Source organism: Perissodus microlepis, chromosome 15, assembly GCF_051167445.1.
Source record: "Perissodus microlepis isolate ML-2025 ecotype Zambia chromosome 15, ASM5116744v1, whole genome shotgun sequence".
NCBI classification, from domain to species: Eukaryota; Metazoa; Chordata; class Actinopteri; order Cichliformes; family Cichlidae; genus Perissodus; species Perissodus microlepis.
Window position 1 is genome coordinate 37,688,672 of NC_140475.1, and position 15,874 is coordinate 37,704,545.

At 43.1% G+C, this 15,874-nt stretch overlaps 1 protein-coding gene across 1 annotated transcript; it reads right to left on the reverse strand.

The window, feature by feature from the left end:
• Positions 1 to 7,733: 7,733 nt before the first annotated feature.
• LOC146372648 (uncharacterized) lies at positions 7,734 to 15,015 on the reverse strand. Its single transcript, XM_084952581.1, has 7 exons — positions 14,776 to 15,015; positions 13,240 to 14,063; positions 13,066 to 13,146; positions 11,861 to 12,982; positions 11,621 to 11,750; positions 9,982 to 10,108; positions 7,734 to 9,727 (listed from the first exon to the last, which is right to left on the reverse strand). The coding sequence occupies exons 1-2, from the start codon at positions 14,846 to 14,848 to the stop codon at positions 13,456 to 13,458; spliced, it is 681 nt and encodes a 226-aa protein (XP_084808707.1). The 5' UTR covers positions 14,849 to 15,015; the 3' UTR covers positions 7,734 to 9,727; positions 9,982 to 10,108; positions 11,621 to 11,750; positions 11,861 to 12,982; positions 13,066 to 13,146; positions 13,240 to 13,455.
• Positions 15,016 to 15,874: the final 859 nt, after the last annotated feature.

Sequence of the window (15,874 nt, forward strand, 5' to 3'; positions counted from 1 at the left end):
AGAATTGGTCCTAGCACTGAACCCTGTGGAAATCCATAATTAACCTCAGTGTGTGAAGAGGACTCTCCATTTACATGCACAAATTGGAGTCTATTAGATAGATATGATACAAACCACTGCAGTGCAGTACCTGTAATACCTACAGCATGTTCTAATCGCTCTAATAGGATATTATGGTCGACAGTATCGAACGCTGCACTGAGGTCTAGCAGGACAAGCACAGAGATGAGTCCACTGTCAGAGGCCATAAGAAGATCATTTGTAACCTTCACTAAAGCTGTTTCTGTGCTGTGATGAGCTCTGAAACCTGACTGAAACTCTTCAAATAAACCATTCCTCTGCAGATGATCTGTTAGCTGTTTGACAACTACTCTTTCAAGGATTTTTGATATGAAAGGAAGGTTGGAGATTGGCCTATAATTAGCTAAGACTGCTGGGTCTAGAGATGGCTTTTTGAGTAAAGGTTTAACTACAGCCAGCTTGAAGGCCTGTGGTACATAGCCGATTATTAGAGATAGGTTGATCATATTTAAGATCGAAGAATTAATTAATGGCAGGACTTCTTTGAGCAGTTTTGTAGGAATGGGGTCTAAAAGACACGTTGATGGTTTGGAGGAAGTAATTATTGAAGTTAACTCAGAAAGATCAATTGGAGAAAAAGAGTCTAACTTAACATCAATGGTACTAAGAGTAGCTGTAGATAATATTACATCTGTGGGATGATTACTGGTAATTTTTTCTCTAATGATAAAAATGTTATTTGTGAAGAAGTTCATGAAGTCATTACTAGTTAACGTTAAAGGGATGGTTGGCTCAACAGAGCTCTGACTGTTTGTCAGCCTGGCTACAGTGCTGAAGAGAAACCTGGGGTTGTTCTTATTTTCTTCAATCAGTGATGAATAGTAAGATGTTCTGGCTTTGCGGAGGGCTTTCTTATAAAGCAGCAAACTATTTCTCCAGGCTAAATGATGATCCTCTAAATTTGTGACACGCCATTTCCTCTCCAGATTACGAGTCATCTGCTTTAGGGTACGTGTTTGAGAATTATACCACGGAGTCAGGTACTTCTGATTAGAGACCTTAGTTTTCACTGGAGCTACAGTATCCAGAGTCGTACGTAGTGAGGAGGTGAAATTATTAACAAGATAATCGACCTCTGTTGGGGTAGCGTTCAGATAGCTGCTCTGCTCTGTGTTGGTACAGGGCATTGAAGATGATAACAGTGGGTGGATTATATTCTTAAACTTAGTTACAGCGCTTTCAGAAAGACATCTACTTTGATAAAATCTACTCTCCACCGCTGTGTAATCAATTATTGTAAATGTAAATGTTATCAGGAAATGATCAGACAGGAGAGGGTTTTCAGGAAACACTGTTAAATGTTCCGTTTCTATGCCATATGTTAAAACAAGATCTAGAGTGTGATTAAAGTGGTGGGTGGGTTCTTTTACATTTTGAGAGAAGCCAATTGAGTCTAATAACAGACTAAATGCCATGTTGAGGCTGTCATTTTTAGCATCTACATGGATGTTAAAATCACCCACAATAATTATTTTATTTGAGCTCAGAACTAAATTAGATATAAAGTCTGAGAAATCAGACAGAAACTCTGTGTAAGGCCCAGGTGGACGATAGATGATAACAAGTAAGACTGGTTTCTGAGTTTCACAGCTGGGGTGGACAATGTTAAGCATCAGGCTTTCAAATGAATTAAAAGTCTGTCTTAGTCTTTCATTAATTAATAGGCTGGTGTGAAAAATTGCTGCCACACTGCCCCCTCGGCCTGTGCTTCGAGGTTTCTGGTAGTTAGAATGACTCGGGGGTGTTGATTCATTTAAACTAACATAATCATCCTGCTGCAACCAGGTTTCTGTAAGGCAGAGTAAATCAATTTGTTGATCAATTATTAAGTCATGTACTAACAGAGACTTGGAGGAGAGAGACCTAATATTTAATAATCCACATTTCACTGTTTTACTCTTTGGTTCAGATGTGGATACTGTACTGTTCTTTCTTTGTAATTGTTTATGTTTAAGTTGTTTGTTGCTGGTTTTTAGTTTGTTTTTTGTCTTTTTGGAAGCTGACACAGTCTCTATGGAGATGGGTTTTTGGGGGGGTAGCAGGAGGAGAGAAGCTGCAGAGAGGCGTGTAAGACTGCAACTCTGCTTCCTGGTCCCAACTCTGGATAGTCATATTTTGGGGGGTTTAATAAATTTGTCCATATTTCTAGAAATGAGAGCTGCTCCATCCAAAGTGGGATGGATGCCGTCTCTCCTAACAAGACCAGGTTTCCTCCAGAAGGTTTGCCAATTATCTATGAAGCCCACATCGTTTCTGGGACACCACTCAGACAGCCAGCAATTTAAGGAGAACATGCGGCTAAACATGTCACTCCTGGTCTGATTGGGGAGGGGACCAGAGAAAACTACAGAGTCCGACATTGTTTTAGCAAAGTTGCACATCGATTCAATATTGATTTTAGTGACCTCCGATTGGCGTAACCGGGTGTCATTACTGCCGACGTGAATTATGATTTTACTGAATTTACGTTTACCCTTAGCCAGCAGTTTTAAATTTCCTTCAATGTCGCCTGCTCTGGCCCCTGGAAGACAATTGACTATGGTTGCCGGTGTCTCCAGCTTCACATGTCTGAGAACAGAATCACCAATTACCAGAGTTTGACCCCCGGCGGGTGTGTCACCGAGTGGGGAAAAACGGTTAGACACATGAACGGGTTGGTGGTGTACCTGGGGCTTCTGTTTAGGACTATGCTTCCTCCTCACCGTGACCCAGCCGCCCTCTTTCCCCAGCTGCTTGGGGTCTGCCGGGGAACAGCTAGCGGGGCCTACGCTATCTTCGGCTGCACCAGCTACAGGGGCCTGGCTAGCTACGGGTGAATGAAGGGTGCGAAGCCGAGTCTCCAATTCAGTAATCCTGGCCTCCAGAGCTGCAAATATGCTACATTTGTTACAGATATCATTACTGCTAAAGGAGGCCGAGGAGTAACTAAACATCTGACACAATGAGCAAGAAAGTGCAGGAGGGACAGGTGAAGTAGCCATGGTGCTAACGAGTCGGCTACGAGCTAAGCTAAGCTAGCGAAACAGTACAGAGACAGTGAGTGAATACTTTGGCTATAAATTAGGTAGTGAGTACACAGAAAGTGTGCTTCGGATGAAGCACGTGAAGATTATACTATGAAAGAAGAATGTATTTAAAAGTTGTTAATTAAATTGCTAAGCAAATAAGCTACTCAGAAACACCACTGTGTTTGAGCAGGAACAGGAAGTGATACTCTACCGCAGAGCGAGCGAACACCAAGTAACCGAGTAACACATTGTGATTCATGTACAAACAACACACAATTATTGTAGATTCTTCAAAGCCTCCTTATATTCAACACTTGGGTAGGTGGTGTTATACATGCCCTCACAGCACCGGCACATCAATCATCCTATTTTCACCTTGTCACCTTCATTAAGCTGCTCTCTTTCTACAGAAGGCCCACCGCATGCATGGGGGGGAGGGGGGGGGATACCGTGGGCCAGGGCTGTGGCATCTAATGTCTGGTTGTCAGTGTCCTTTGGAAAAGCAAGTGATTGTCCTAAAATCAGATGTCCCAGCAGATTGATCTAGTTTGCCATGCTGGCAAAAGACCAATACACCAAGACAAACAGCCATTTATGCTTTTTACACAGACAGCCCATTTAATCAGGGAACTTGACACAATGTATTTTTTTTCTATCCTCTGTTAAATAATTCTTGTAGAATAACGGGCTGGGGAAAACATGGAATAAAACACAAGGAGAGACAAGGGCTCAAATACACAGAGGGGCACACAGGGGGTAAGAGTCACAAGGGGAAAACACATAATTCTTGTAGAATTATTTAACTAGAAGAATTGTTGTACCACACATTAAAGTTTCAAATCAGTGAAAAAGCAATCGTGCCAAAGAAATGTCATGTTTGTTTAAGATGACTGCAATTATGGTATTAACAGAAAACACACATCTCTGTCTCTTTTCTTTTCAGAATCAGAATCAGAATCAGAAAGGGTTTTATTGCCAAATGTTGAGCAGGTTTACAACATTAGGAAATTGCTGCGGTGCTTCAGTGCAAACATACTGTCATAAATTACGCTTAAATAGACATGAAAATAAAAATAAGAATAAGAATTAAAAGTGCTAAGTAGATAGATATATACATGATATATACATGAGTGCAGGTGGTGATCAGTGCCAAACATGGAATGATGCAGTGAACACAGCGTAGGGTCATGTGTTAGTGGTGGGAACAGTCATATGGTTATTGTTCATGTGTCCAACAGCAGAGGGGAAGAAACTGTTCTTATGGCGAGAGGTTCTGGTGCGAATGGACCGGAGCCTCCTGCCTGAGGGGAGCAGGTCAAACAGACTGTGTCCAGGGTGAGAAGGGTCAGCTGAGATCCGAGCTGCACGCCCCAGTGTCCTGGAGGTGTACAGGTCCTGCAGAGATGGGAGTCTGCAGCCAATCACCTTCTCAGCAGAGCGCACAACACGCTGCAGTCTCTGTTTGTCCCTGATAGAGGCTCCAGCGTACCACACGGTGATGGAGGAGGTGAGGATGGACTCGATGATTGCAGTGTAGAATTGCATCATCGTCCGTGTTGGCAGGTTGAATTTCTTCAGCTGCCTCAGGAAGTACATCCTCTGCTGGGCTTTCTTAATGACGGAGGTGATGGTGGGCTCCCACTTCAGGTCCTGGGTGATGGTGGTACCCAGGAAGCGGAATGAGTCCACAGAGGTGATGGGGGTGTCAGTCAGGATGATGGGGGGGAGTGGAGCTGTGTGCTTCCTGAAGTCCACAATAATCTCCACTGTCTTCTGGGCATTCAGCACCAGGTTGTTGTGGCTGCACCAGGACACCAGACGTTCAACCTCCCTCCTGTAGGCAGACTCATCCCCGTCCGAGATGAGTCCAATAACGGTGGTGTCATCTGCAAACTTGATTAGCTTGACAGACTGGTGGGTGGAGGTGCAGCAGTTGGTATACAGGGAGAAGAGCAGAGGAGAAAGAACACAGCCCTGAGGGGAGCCGGTGCTGATGGTCCGGGAGTCCGAGACATTCTTTCCCAGCCTCACATGCTGCTTCCTGTCCGTCAGGAAGTCAGTGATCCACCGGCAGATGGGATCAGGCACATTCATCTGGGAAAGCTTGCCTTGGAGATGGTCTGGAAGGATGGTGTTGAACGCAGAGCTGAAGTCCACAAACAGGATCCTGGCGTAGGTTCCTGGGGAGTCCAGATGCTGCAGGATGAAGTGTAGAGCCATGTTGATGGCGTCATCTACAGACCTGCTGGCTCTGTATGCAAACTGCAGGGGGTCCAGGAGGGGGGCCGTGAGGGTCTTGAGATAGGAGAGAACCAGGCGCTCAAATGACTTCATGACCACAGATGTCAGAGCCACAGGTCTGTAGTCATTTAGCCCAGTGATCCTAGGTTTCTTGGGGACAGGGATTATGGTAGAGGACTTGAAGCAGGCAGGCACATGACATGCCTGCAGTGAGGAGTTGAAAATGCCAGAAAACACTGGGGCCAGCTCGTTTGCACAGTGTCTGAGGGTGGCAGGAGACACACCGTCTGGGCCGGGAGCTTTTCGAGCATTCAGACTCTTAAACTGCTTCCTCACACCTGCTTCATGAATATGAAGAGTTGTGGTGGGAGGAGGTGGTGTGAAATCCTCTTTTGTGTGGGGTGAGGAGGGGGGTGTTGTAGGTGAAGTGTTTGAAGGTGGTGATGGCTCTATGGAGGGGGGAGAGGTGGGGGAATGAGTGTCCAAAGTGTCTCTATTGTTGGGGCCGTTGGAGGTGTGAAGGCTGCCTGATGGCTCGTCAAAACGGCAGTAAAAGTCGTTAAGGGTGTTGGCCAAGAGCAAGTCATCAGTGGAGTGGGGGGTTTTAGGCTTGTAGTTGGTGATATTCCTAAAACCTTTCCACACAGAGGCCGAGTCATTCTCTGAGATCTGCTGCTGCATCTTCTCAGAGTGCTGGTGTTTAGCAATGTCCACTTCTTTAGTGAACCTGTACTTGGCCTCTCTGTAGCAGTCCCTGTCTCCGCTTCTGAACGCCTTTCTCTTTTCCAGCCACAGCTTTTTGAGTTTAGGAGTAAACCAGGGTTTGTCATTGTTATAACTCACCCTGGTGCGTGATGGCACAATGCTGTCCTCACAGAAGTGGATATAGGAGGTGACAGTGTCCGTAAACTCGTCCAAGCTGTTAGAAGCAGCCTTCATTGTGTCCCAGTCTGTAGACTCCAAACACGTGCGAAGCTCCTCCACAGCCTCGTTGCTCCACAGTTTTTTGGTCCTCACGACAGGTTTGGAGAGCTTCAGCCTCTGTCTGTACGCGGGGATTAGGTGGATCATGACGTGGTCAGAAAGTCCGAGTGAAGCGCGGGGCACCGCACGATAGGCCCCGCTGATCGTGCTGTAACAGTGGTCTAATGTCCTCTCCTCTCTGCTCGGGCATTTAATATACTGCTTGTATTTGGGAAGCTCATGGCTCAGATTGGCTTTGTTAAAGTCCCCAAGAGCAATGATGAGAGAGTCCGGGAATGTCCGCTCCATGTGCAGTATCTGCTCCGCGAGTGCGCACTGAGCTGCCTGCGCATCCGCATCTGGCGGGATGTAAACAGCGGCCAGGATGAATGAAGCAAACTCCCGCGGAGAATAAAACGGTTTGCAGTGAATAAAAAGGTATTCCAGAGAGGAAGAGCAGTGCTGAGCAATCACTGTTACATCTGTGCACCAGCCACTATTAATGTAGAAGCAGACACCTCCACCTTTGGTCTTACCAGAGAGAGAGGCCTGCCGGTCCGCGCACAGCAGATGAAAGCCCTCCAGCTTGAGCGCGCTGTCCGGGATGTCCTCACAGAGCCACGACTCCGTAAAACATAAGACACAGGAGGAGGCAAAGTCTCTGTTCATGCTTCTCATCAGGGCCAGCTCGTCTATCTTATTCCTGAGTGAGCGTACATTGGAAAGGAAGATCCCAGGAAGAGCAGTTCGCAGTCCGCGTCTCCTCAGACGCACGAGTGCGCCGGTGTTCCAGATCTACTGGCGTTTAGATCAACTGGCGTTGGTCGAACAGATGTGTGGCAGTCTTGCGTTTCAGGAGCTGCTACCGACAAGCCAGCAAAAAAAACGCCAAATGTGTCATCTGTGACACTTGTGAGGTTATCTCAAACACACTCTGTCAGTCTCGATGCTGTTGAACAACAAAATGTTTAAAAATGTGGCGAGTTTACCTGGTGATATCCTCATGCGCGATGCGATCGCGAAAACAGCAAACAATTAACACCACGCCGATGTTGTTCACAGGACAGCAAGAGTAAACGATCGGGAGACTCTTGTCGTCGTTATCGTTCCCCTCGCACGTTTTATTTCTCCGGTTTCAGCGTTTTTGCTTCACAACTAAAGCGAGCAGTTTACTTTGTGCACTAACATGGACTTGAGTCAACCAGCGCCACCTCTGGCCAAGTGCCACAGCCTACAGCCAGATCAACTTGTGACACACATCTGCAGCACGTTTGAATTCGTTTCATGCACAACACATTTGTACCTTTCAATTATGTCTGTCTGTGCGTCATGCAAATAAACCTTTGAAAAGAATGAAATGATATCATATATTTCTTATTGGCCTACATTTGTACAACATTCCAAATTATATATACAAAGTCATAGAAATCACCACTCCAATTGGTCATCATGATTTTAATATTCTCTTTTCCCATAACAATGAAATACGCCTTGGACAAATATAACACATCAATATTTCATTAGTGTTGTCACATCACATCCTGTAAGCAGAGTCTATCTGTGTCTTTTCTCTGGAAATGAATATTTCCAGCCAATATAGGCAATCCATCAACATGGCTGGAGAGTTGGTAGTTATATACAAGTCTGTATAAGTGTGGTTAATCTAATGAACATTTGTAAGGAGATGGCAGTTACTGTGAATTCACAGCAGTTACACAGTGATTAGTAATGAACAGAGCCAGTGAGAGTGAGTGGATTTAAGAAAGTCAGTGACTCAGGTGTGTCGATTGGTTTGTCATCTGTTTTTGAGACTGGAGGGGACGTAGAAATCTTTTGTTTTAAATCTTAGTTAGGAAGATTCCTGTTTTAAAACAAGCATTTTGTGTGAGAAATGCAAGAAGTACACCTGCAGAAAGCACACAGTTACATTCTGTCCATCACGTGGACAAAATCGAAAATGTTGAGCATTGAAAAACTGAGAACGTTGGGCAAGTTCAAAAGAAATGTGTGTGTGTGTGTGTATAAGAACGAAAAACCTTTACCAAATGGTTCCTAAAATAGTTATGGAAAGTCTAACTGTTGTATGTCTGTGTTCTACATGTTTATCTGATGGAAAATAAAGTTGCTATTGTTTTATTGCAGTTTCTTGACAATTCTGAGTGGATTTACACAGTACGGGTCAAAATGACCCGCAACAAAATCAATGTCACCTTTTTGTTTGTCAACATAATACAAGGGTTAATTTCCAAAACTTCCATATGATCTTCAATTTGTAGCAGATACACTATCACATAGCAGCTGGAGCAGTCTCCAATGGAGGTCAGTCCACTGCTGCCACCTGTGGCCAAATACCATAGCCTACTACTAGATTAACTTGTGACACATCTGCACCTGCTGCTATGATCACATTGAGTAGAGGCTGAGTGGCTACACTTACCCCTGGTACATCCAGATCTACCCACAAACATGTTGAAAGATGCAATCCCAGCAATGTGGATTGTCAACACTAAAAACAATCAGTAAGCAAAGACAACAGGGATCAATTTTTTCTGTTTATTTAGCAACCACAACATTTGTAGTCGCCTTCTGCAGAGGGGAAGTCCACACACACTGTGTGGTACCACTTCCCACAGAAGGTGCATTCAATCTGCAAGAAAAATTAGATTGTCAGAGTCATTCATCTGAAGTCAGGCTCTTGAGTAAAGCAACTAAACATGTTACAGTGTGCAGATACTGCATATTTCTGTGCAACAGTCTTATCTGTGTATCACTTGATGTTTCCATGCGTCCTTTAGGTGCTCTAGTGTCTTTAGAGTGCAAAGGCATGCAGGTCACCTGAACTATAATTCCACTGTCGGTGCATCAAAGTGACATGTCACCCAGTGATGTTGAAGTAACCCAGTCAAGGTGCTTCCATCTGAGGTATTGATTTCGTTCTCTTACCCATGCTAACGACATGTGATGTTACAACACTGGTGAAATATTAGTGTGTCTATATTTGTTCACGAGGAGTCACGATTACGGTGACTATCAAAATCGTCGATGACTAATTTAATAGTCGACGCGTCATTTGAAGCTTTGTAAGATCACAAAAGACGCAGGAATAAGTAGTAGGATTTAAGAGTGTAATAACGGACTTTTAGAGTTTTATTTTATTTATTCTGCAATGCTTCATTACTCACTAATGTTACAAATGTTGAAAGGTAAAAGTGTTCAATAAAATCCTAAATATTGCAAATTGCTGTAAGAAGTCAGTTCTTCTTTCGCTGCTTTAGGACACATCCCATTATATTGACTACTGTACACACACTACTTAATATTTAAGGTACAAAAAATACTGGTTTCTGTGCATGCATCTGCAGTGAAGGTGTGTGTTGTTTTGCCATGCAGCTTTTACTTACTTAGGCGCAATCAAGCACTCTTCTTCATTTTGCCTACCATGAAGTCAAGCCAAAGAAACAAGAAAAGAAAAACGATTTTTCTGGTATCTGAAGTATAACAGTTCCCTGAACTACCTCTGATAGTGTCCTCATCATCATAATATTCCCTTTATTTATGATTAGTTATCTTTATCTTCAGAGGTGTGGGTGACAGTTTTAGTGTTTGCTTTAAAAAATAAAAAACAACAAAAACTCAAAACAAAAACTTGAAATATATATATTCTATATACATATATAGAGATGCTCACTCCTGATTGGACACTGAGCTGCACCACCTTCTCCTTCACTCCTCCACCTTGCTGTCCTCTGTGCTCTCTCTCCTCCATCTCCAGGGAACAAATCAGAGTCTGAGCACCAAACCTGTGGACTGTTAGTCTGCAGATAAGAAGGAAAACACACAGAATTCTCATGTTTGCCATTTTTCATACCGTATTATTATCGTATATTAGTTTACCAGTCCAACAGATTTATTTTCCCAAATGGATCATTACAGCTTTTGCCACACTGGTCCACTTGATTGTCAAAGTGTATTAGCTCTTTATTATTTCTTTCTTTTCTTTGAAATGATTACAATCAGAACGGACAGGACTGGGGGATGGGAAAGAGGAAGATGAAGAAAAGAGAAGTTGGAAAGATGCTCAACAGAAGGAGATGGAAAGCAAAAAAAATAGGAGAAGAGAGAGAAGACACTAAAAATCTGTTTGATCACCTGCTGGAAAAATAAAAACAAGCAAAAAGAGAAAAACACAGTAGCGAAACCACAGCAAAAACCAACATAAGCACAAGTTATAGTAAATAATAAATATCTCCACATCCCGGAAGGGTCCTGATCGAGCCACAGGGGCCATAAACTGACAGTTTATTTATAACTAGAAATAATAAAGCAGTTGACGTGTTTCAGGCTGTGACTTTTAGTATCTGTTGGTACTTCATCACTTTGAATAAGTGTAAGTCAACACCAGGCCGCACTTTCAGTCTTTCCATTAAACAAATGAACAAGAATCCATTGTTTTCACCATTAAACAATAAAATATGCTTCTTGACTCCTTGATGCAGGTGCCCACCTACGACCTGGTTTATTAATACTAAGCTAAAGAGGAAAGCAACTCACTGTAGTTCTCACAGCTCAGGACAAGCAGACACCTGATGTTGAGTGACTGAATGGAACTAAAACAAGAATTCATAATTATGTTTGTCTGCCATGAACACGTGATGATAAAACTCTGCATATGCAGTCAGGAGACTGATGACCTGTGAAATGAGCTGTTAGAAATGTGCAGATATGTGTAAACATTGATCAGCATTTAACATCCAGGATGGAGCAAAACTTCTGACCTGCATGTATGAGAACCTTTAATCACATCATCTTTGTAGTGAAATAGCTGATGACTCATTAAACGTTTCCATGTAATTTATCCACAGTGAAAAATATTCACTTTGCTGGATCTGAAAATCACGTGTTCATTTCATTAGACACTAGCAATACTATTAAACTGGACCTTATCATTATCATATAGCACTAAATGTGAAACTGTGTCATATAACAATCTATATATGTAATATGTGTTTGCCTGAATCTTCCAGCACAAACAGAAAGACGAGCTGTTGTCTGAGTATCAACGCAAGTACACACCAGAAATCGTTCAGTAAAGACAAATTTAATAAATGAAAGCTGGTGAGAGGGTCTTTGATGTTTCTCTTTGGATCATCCTTCCATCCATTTCTTCAGCTTCACCAATTCAAGATTGGAGCCATCCCAGCTGTTATGGGGCCAGAGGCGGGGGTACTACCTGGACAGGTCAGTCTAACACAGAGAAACAGACAACCATTCACACTCACATTCAACCTAACTGCATCTCTCTGGACTGTGGGATGAAGCTGGAGTACCTGGAGGGAACCACAAAGGCCCGAGGACTGTCTTGCTCTCAGGTGACGGCCGTTCACGCTGCTCTGAACACTCTCAGTTGTCTTTGGATCATCCTGTTGTTTGTCTCCCAGTGTCGTTACTGCTCCTCTCCTTTCAAAGACAAACACCAAATAACACCAAATGAGAGTGAATCCCTTCAGAACAACGTGAACACTCCTGGTTATTGTGAGCAAACGTCATAACAAGATGAATATATTTACCATTTTACTGAGGGAAAATCTTCTGTGTGGTGTTTCTTCTCATCTTGGCTCTTTTTCCTGACACCCCGTCAAGTCTGTGACAAGTCTGTGACTTGACAGGCCCACCACCCCGTGCGGGTGGTGGGACTGCGGGAGGATGGGCCCATGTCTCCTCTTCGGGCTGTGCCCGGCCGGGCCCCATGGACTAAGGCCCGGCCACCAGACGCTCGCCCTCGGGCACCCTCCCTGGGCCTGGCTCCAGGGCGGGGCCCCGGTAACCCTATCCCGGGCAGGGTAAACTGTTCCCTCGATATTCTTTTCATAAGGGTCTTCTGAATCGCTCTTTGTCTGGTCCCTCACCCAGGACCAATTTGCCATGGGAGACCCTACCAGGGGGCAAAAGCCCCCAGACAACATAGCCCCTGGGATCCCTGGGACACACAAACCCCTCCACCACGATAAGGTAGCGATTCAAGGAGGAGAAAATCCTGGATAAAGGATAATAATTAATAACATCATCAAAACAGACAAACCTGAAAGAATTGCTGATCAGAGCTGTGACAGAGTCACAGATTAGTTGGATGTATACTTATCTTTCACAATGAGAGCGTTTGCATAGACGTCTCTTCAGGTCTTTTTATTGTTTTCTTTCTGGAGAGGAAAGTGATGAGACTGATGAGGAAATACCAAATACAAAGACTGACAAAGGGAACTGAAAAAGTCTAACCAAAACCTATACTGGGGGAAAACTGTAGGAAACAGAACTACTGAGGCAAGGAAACACGAGGGGACGGAGACTAACACTCTGACAAGGGACAAAGGGAGACTGACACAATATTTACACACAGGAGGCTGATTATGGGAACTAAGGACACATAGAAACACAGCTGAACCGAATAAGAAATGAACAACAAGTCGAAACAAACTCTAATGACAGTTCAACAAGTTTCTAAACACAACAAATAACTTTCAGGATGTTTCAACAATGTGTAAAATGAGTTCTTATCTTTTTTTGTGAGAGGGCCTTCAATGTTTCTCTTTGGATCATCCTTCCATCCATTTCTTCTGCTTCACCAATTCAAGATTGGAGCCATCCCAGCTGTTATGGGGCCAGAGGCGGGGGTACAACCTGGACAGGTCAGTCTAACACAGAGAAACAGACAACCATTCACACTCACATTCAACCTAACTGCATCTCTCTGGATTGTGGGATGAAGCTGGAGTACCTGGAGGGAACCACAAAGGCCCGAGGACTGTCTTGCTCTCAGGTGACGGCCGTTCACGCTGCTCTGAAGACCCTCAGTTGTCTTTGGATCAAATAACACCAAATGAGAGTGAATCACTTCAGAAACACTCCTGGTTATTGTGAGCAAACGTCATAACAAGATGAATATATTTACCATTTTACTGAGGGAAAATCTTCTGTGTGGTGTTTCTTCGCAGCGTGACTCTTTTTCCTGACTTTTAGAAACAAGAGGCAGAAAAGAAAGAATAAAAGTTAAAACCTCGACGATTTTCAAATATTTTAGGACATTATTTTAGAAACAACCTTAAGCACTATTTACTACTTACCACTTTGTTCAGGCTTGCTGACGTTCGACATGCTTCACTGTATATTATAATCTCAAGCGCTTCCTTGCTTGAGTCGGGCTCCGGATGCTGCTCTCTTCCTCCGCCTTCCTCTTAGCACGCTTTGCCGACATATTTAGAACACGGCAGAGCACCGAAGTGAGAACTCTGCCGTCCGCGCTGTAGTCTGTTACTCTCCAGCGGTTCTTCATCTCAGTGTCCTCTGTTCGGTAAACAGTGGAGATGACTCTTGTGATGGGGAGGCCGTCGACAGTCAGGGTGCGGACACAGTTCCTCCGATCTGCCTTCAGCACAGCAAGATCTGCTTTCTCTGGAAGAACTGGAGTCAGGAAGCGTGGATGAGAGCTGGAGCCCGCAGGCGGCAGCATCATGCCAGCTGGTGAGTCTGTAGGAGGAGAAGGAGTGGTGTTCTCTCTCTGGCTCTGCCTCACATCGACAAATGGTGTCGTCACCTGGTCCCGGTAGGACCATCCTTTAAAAGGTATGTCAGGAAAGTCCTTGGACCCAGTCACCAGGTTATGGTAAAGAGTGAGGACCAGGGGGGGCATGGAGTCCAGATGGCTCCTGTTCAGTTCACGGTTCCTCAAGTTAATGACGACCATCTGAGGTGCAGTGACTGGACTCACCAGATCAGCTACGAGAAAGCAAAGCGTGCGTCTACGTTAATCATGTGATCACACAAATTAAAGCCTGAATTTAAATTGTCCAGACATGGCTTTACATCATCATAAGCTCTTCCACACACAAACAGTAAGAAGCTCCCAGCAGAACTCATTGTTTATGAAAGCCTTCACATTTTTCACCTGGTAAAAGTTTTCATGTTGTGTAAGGCTGCATGGACTTTCACTGAGGTTTTAATACGCATTCACATTAAGGAGTAATATCTTCATATTAGTTGAGCATCGATATTTTGAGAATAAAGCAGCTACATTTAGGTGAGAAACCTCCCACCTCCTTATTGCAGGCACACACTGTTTCAATCTCAAACTCATCCAGCGACTCTGTGAACTTTTAAAACTCCATTCTCCAGCTTTACACATTCACAATCTATGAAACTTTCACGTATAACTCAGCGCCAGCAGCCCAAACATGTCAACTCAAACCCTCTACATGCAAAAACGGCCCGCGCGCTGACGTCAGCGTCCTCCAATGCCTTAGCAATTAAAAAAAAACATGGCGCCATCTTTATAGTGTACTGGCACACGTTAAAATTGATGTTACTCAAGTATGAAACATCTCATCCTAAATGTTAACACTCATGAAGTCCTACTTCCAAACAATAAAAGACAAAAATCTAAGTTGTATTTGTTTGCTAGCACTCTGACATATTAGCCTGCTGTACTCACCATAGCGTTGATCTATCACCTCCTCAATGAAAAGGGAGATCAGGTGCATCTCGCGACTGAAGTTTGAAGTCATTTTGCAAATCCTTCTTGAAGATTTTCAAACGTTAGCTGTAGTTTGAAAAATCCGAGTTTTCACAGCACTAGTGGGAAAAAGCTCCTGTTTGCGCTCAAACGTGAAACCCGAATTCCCATTTTGCCTCCTGCTTTTATACCTGCACTCAAACACGTCATCATCACCATGACACCCAGTGTCACCGAAAATCAATTGTATATATTTAAAATAAAGTTCGTCTAATTATCATAGTTTTTAAAAAAAAATATATTTCTCATTTTATTTTACTGTTTTATTCATCCTTTTTAAAAAATATATTGCCAAACTTTGTCGTTTTAATTCTTTAAAAAATCATTAATTCACCAGTTTACAAAAATGAAGATCGATATCTGAAATTTAAATTAATAAATAATTACAATTGATAATGGATTTTTAGCATTAAAGAATAGTTTTTCAATGCGCTTTAAATGTTATCAGAGCCGATGTTGTGCCAAAAAGTGATCGCAGTCCAAAAAGTGATTTACGGTATTGAAACGTTTGTTTGTGTCATGACATTTGTAAACAGTTGATGTTTAAGGTGCAGTTCATGTGGAAGCCAGAGGAGGGTGGTGTTGTGCGCATAATACAAAGTGATGGCGAAACCTAAAAGACGGTGTCATGTCTGCTCCCTGAAGCAATCTCATAACAGTTTCGATCTATTTCAAGCCAGTTAGCACATTTCTGTTATGAAGTGCAATCATTTTTTGGCAGTAAACTTTTAAATCCTTTTATTATGAATATCACATTCTCAGACTTTCAAGAGAGACCAGACCAATAGGGCAGCAGAAATCACAAAAATAAATAAATAAATAACAGTTTTATAAAGATTAAAACAGTAAAAAAAAAAAAAAAGACTGGAATGATTATGATGTATAACACAGAATATGTACAATAACAGAGTTATAAACACACCTAGAAAACACGTGATACTTTTATTTCATCTATAACCTCTGTGCAAATTTTGTTGACTGCAAAGTGTTTATGAATATGTTTTTAAAAGCTGGTTAT

Bases quoted from the DNA above. Each gene is read 5' to 3' on its own strand.
- LOC146372648 (XM_084952581.1), bottom strand. From the start codon at position 14,848: ATGACTTCAAACTTCAGTCGCGAGATGCACCTGATCTCCCTTTTCATT. The intron at 14,064-14,775 runs GTGAGTACAGCA...GCTTTCTCGTAG, and splicing joins GGTGATAGATCAACGCTATG to CTGATCTGGTGAGTCCAGTC.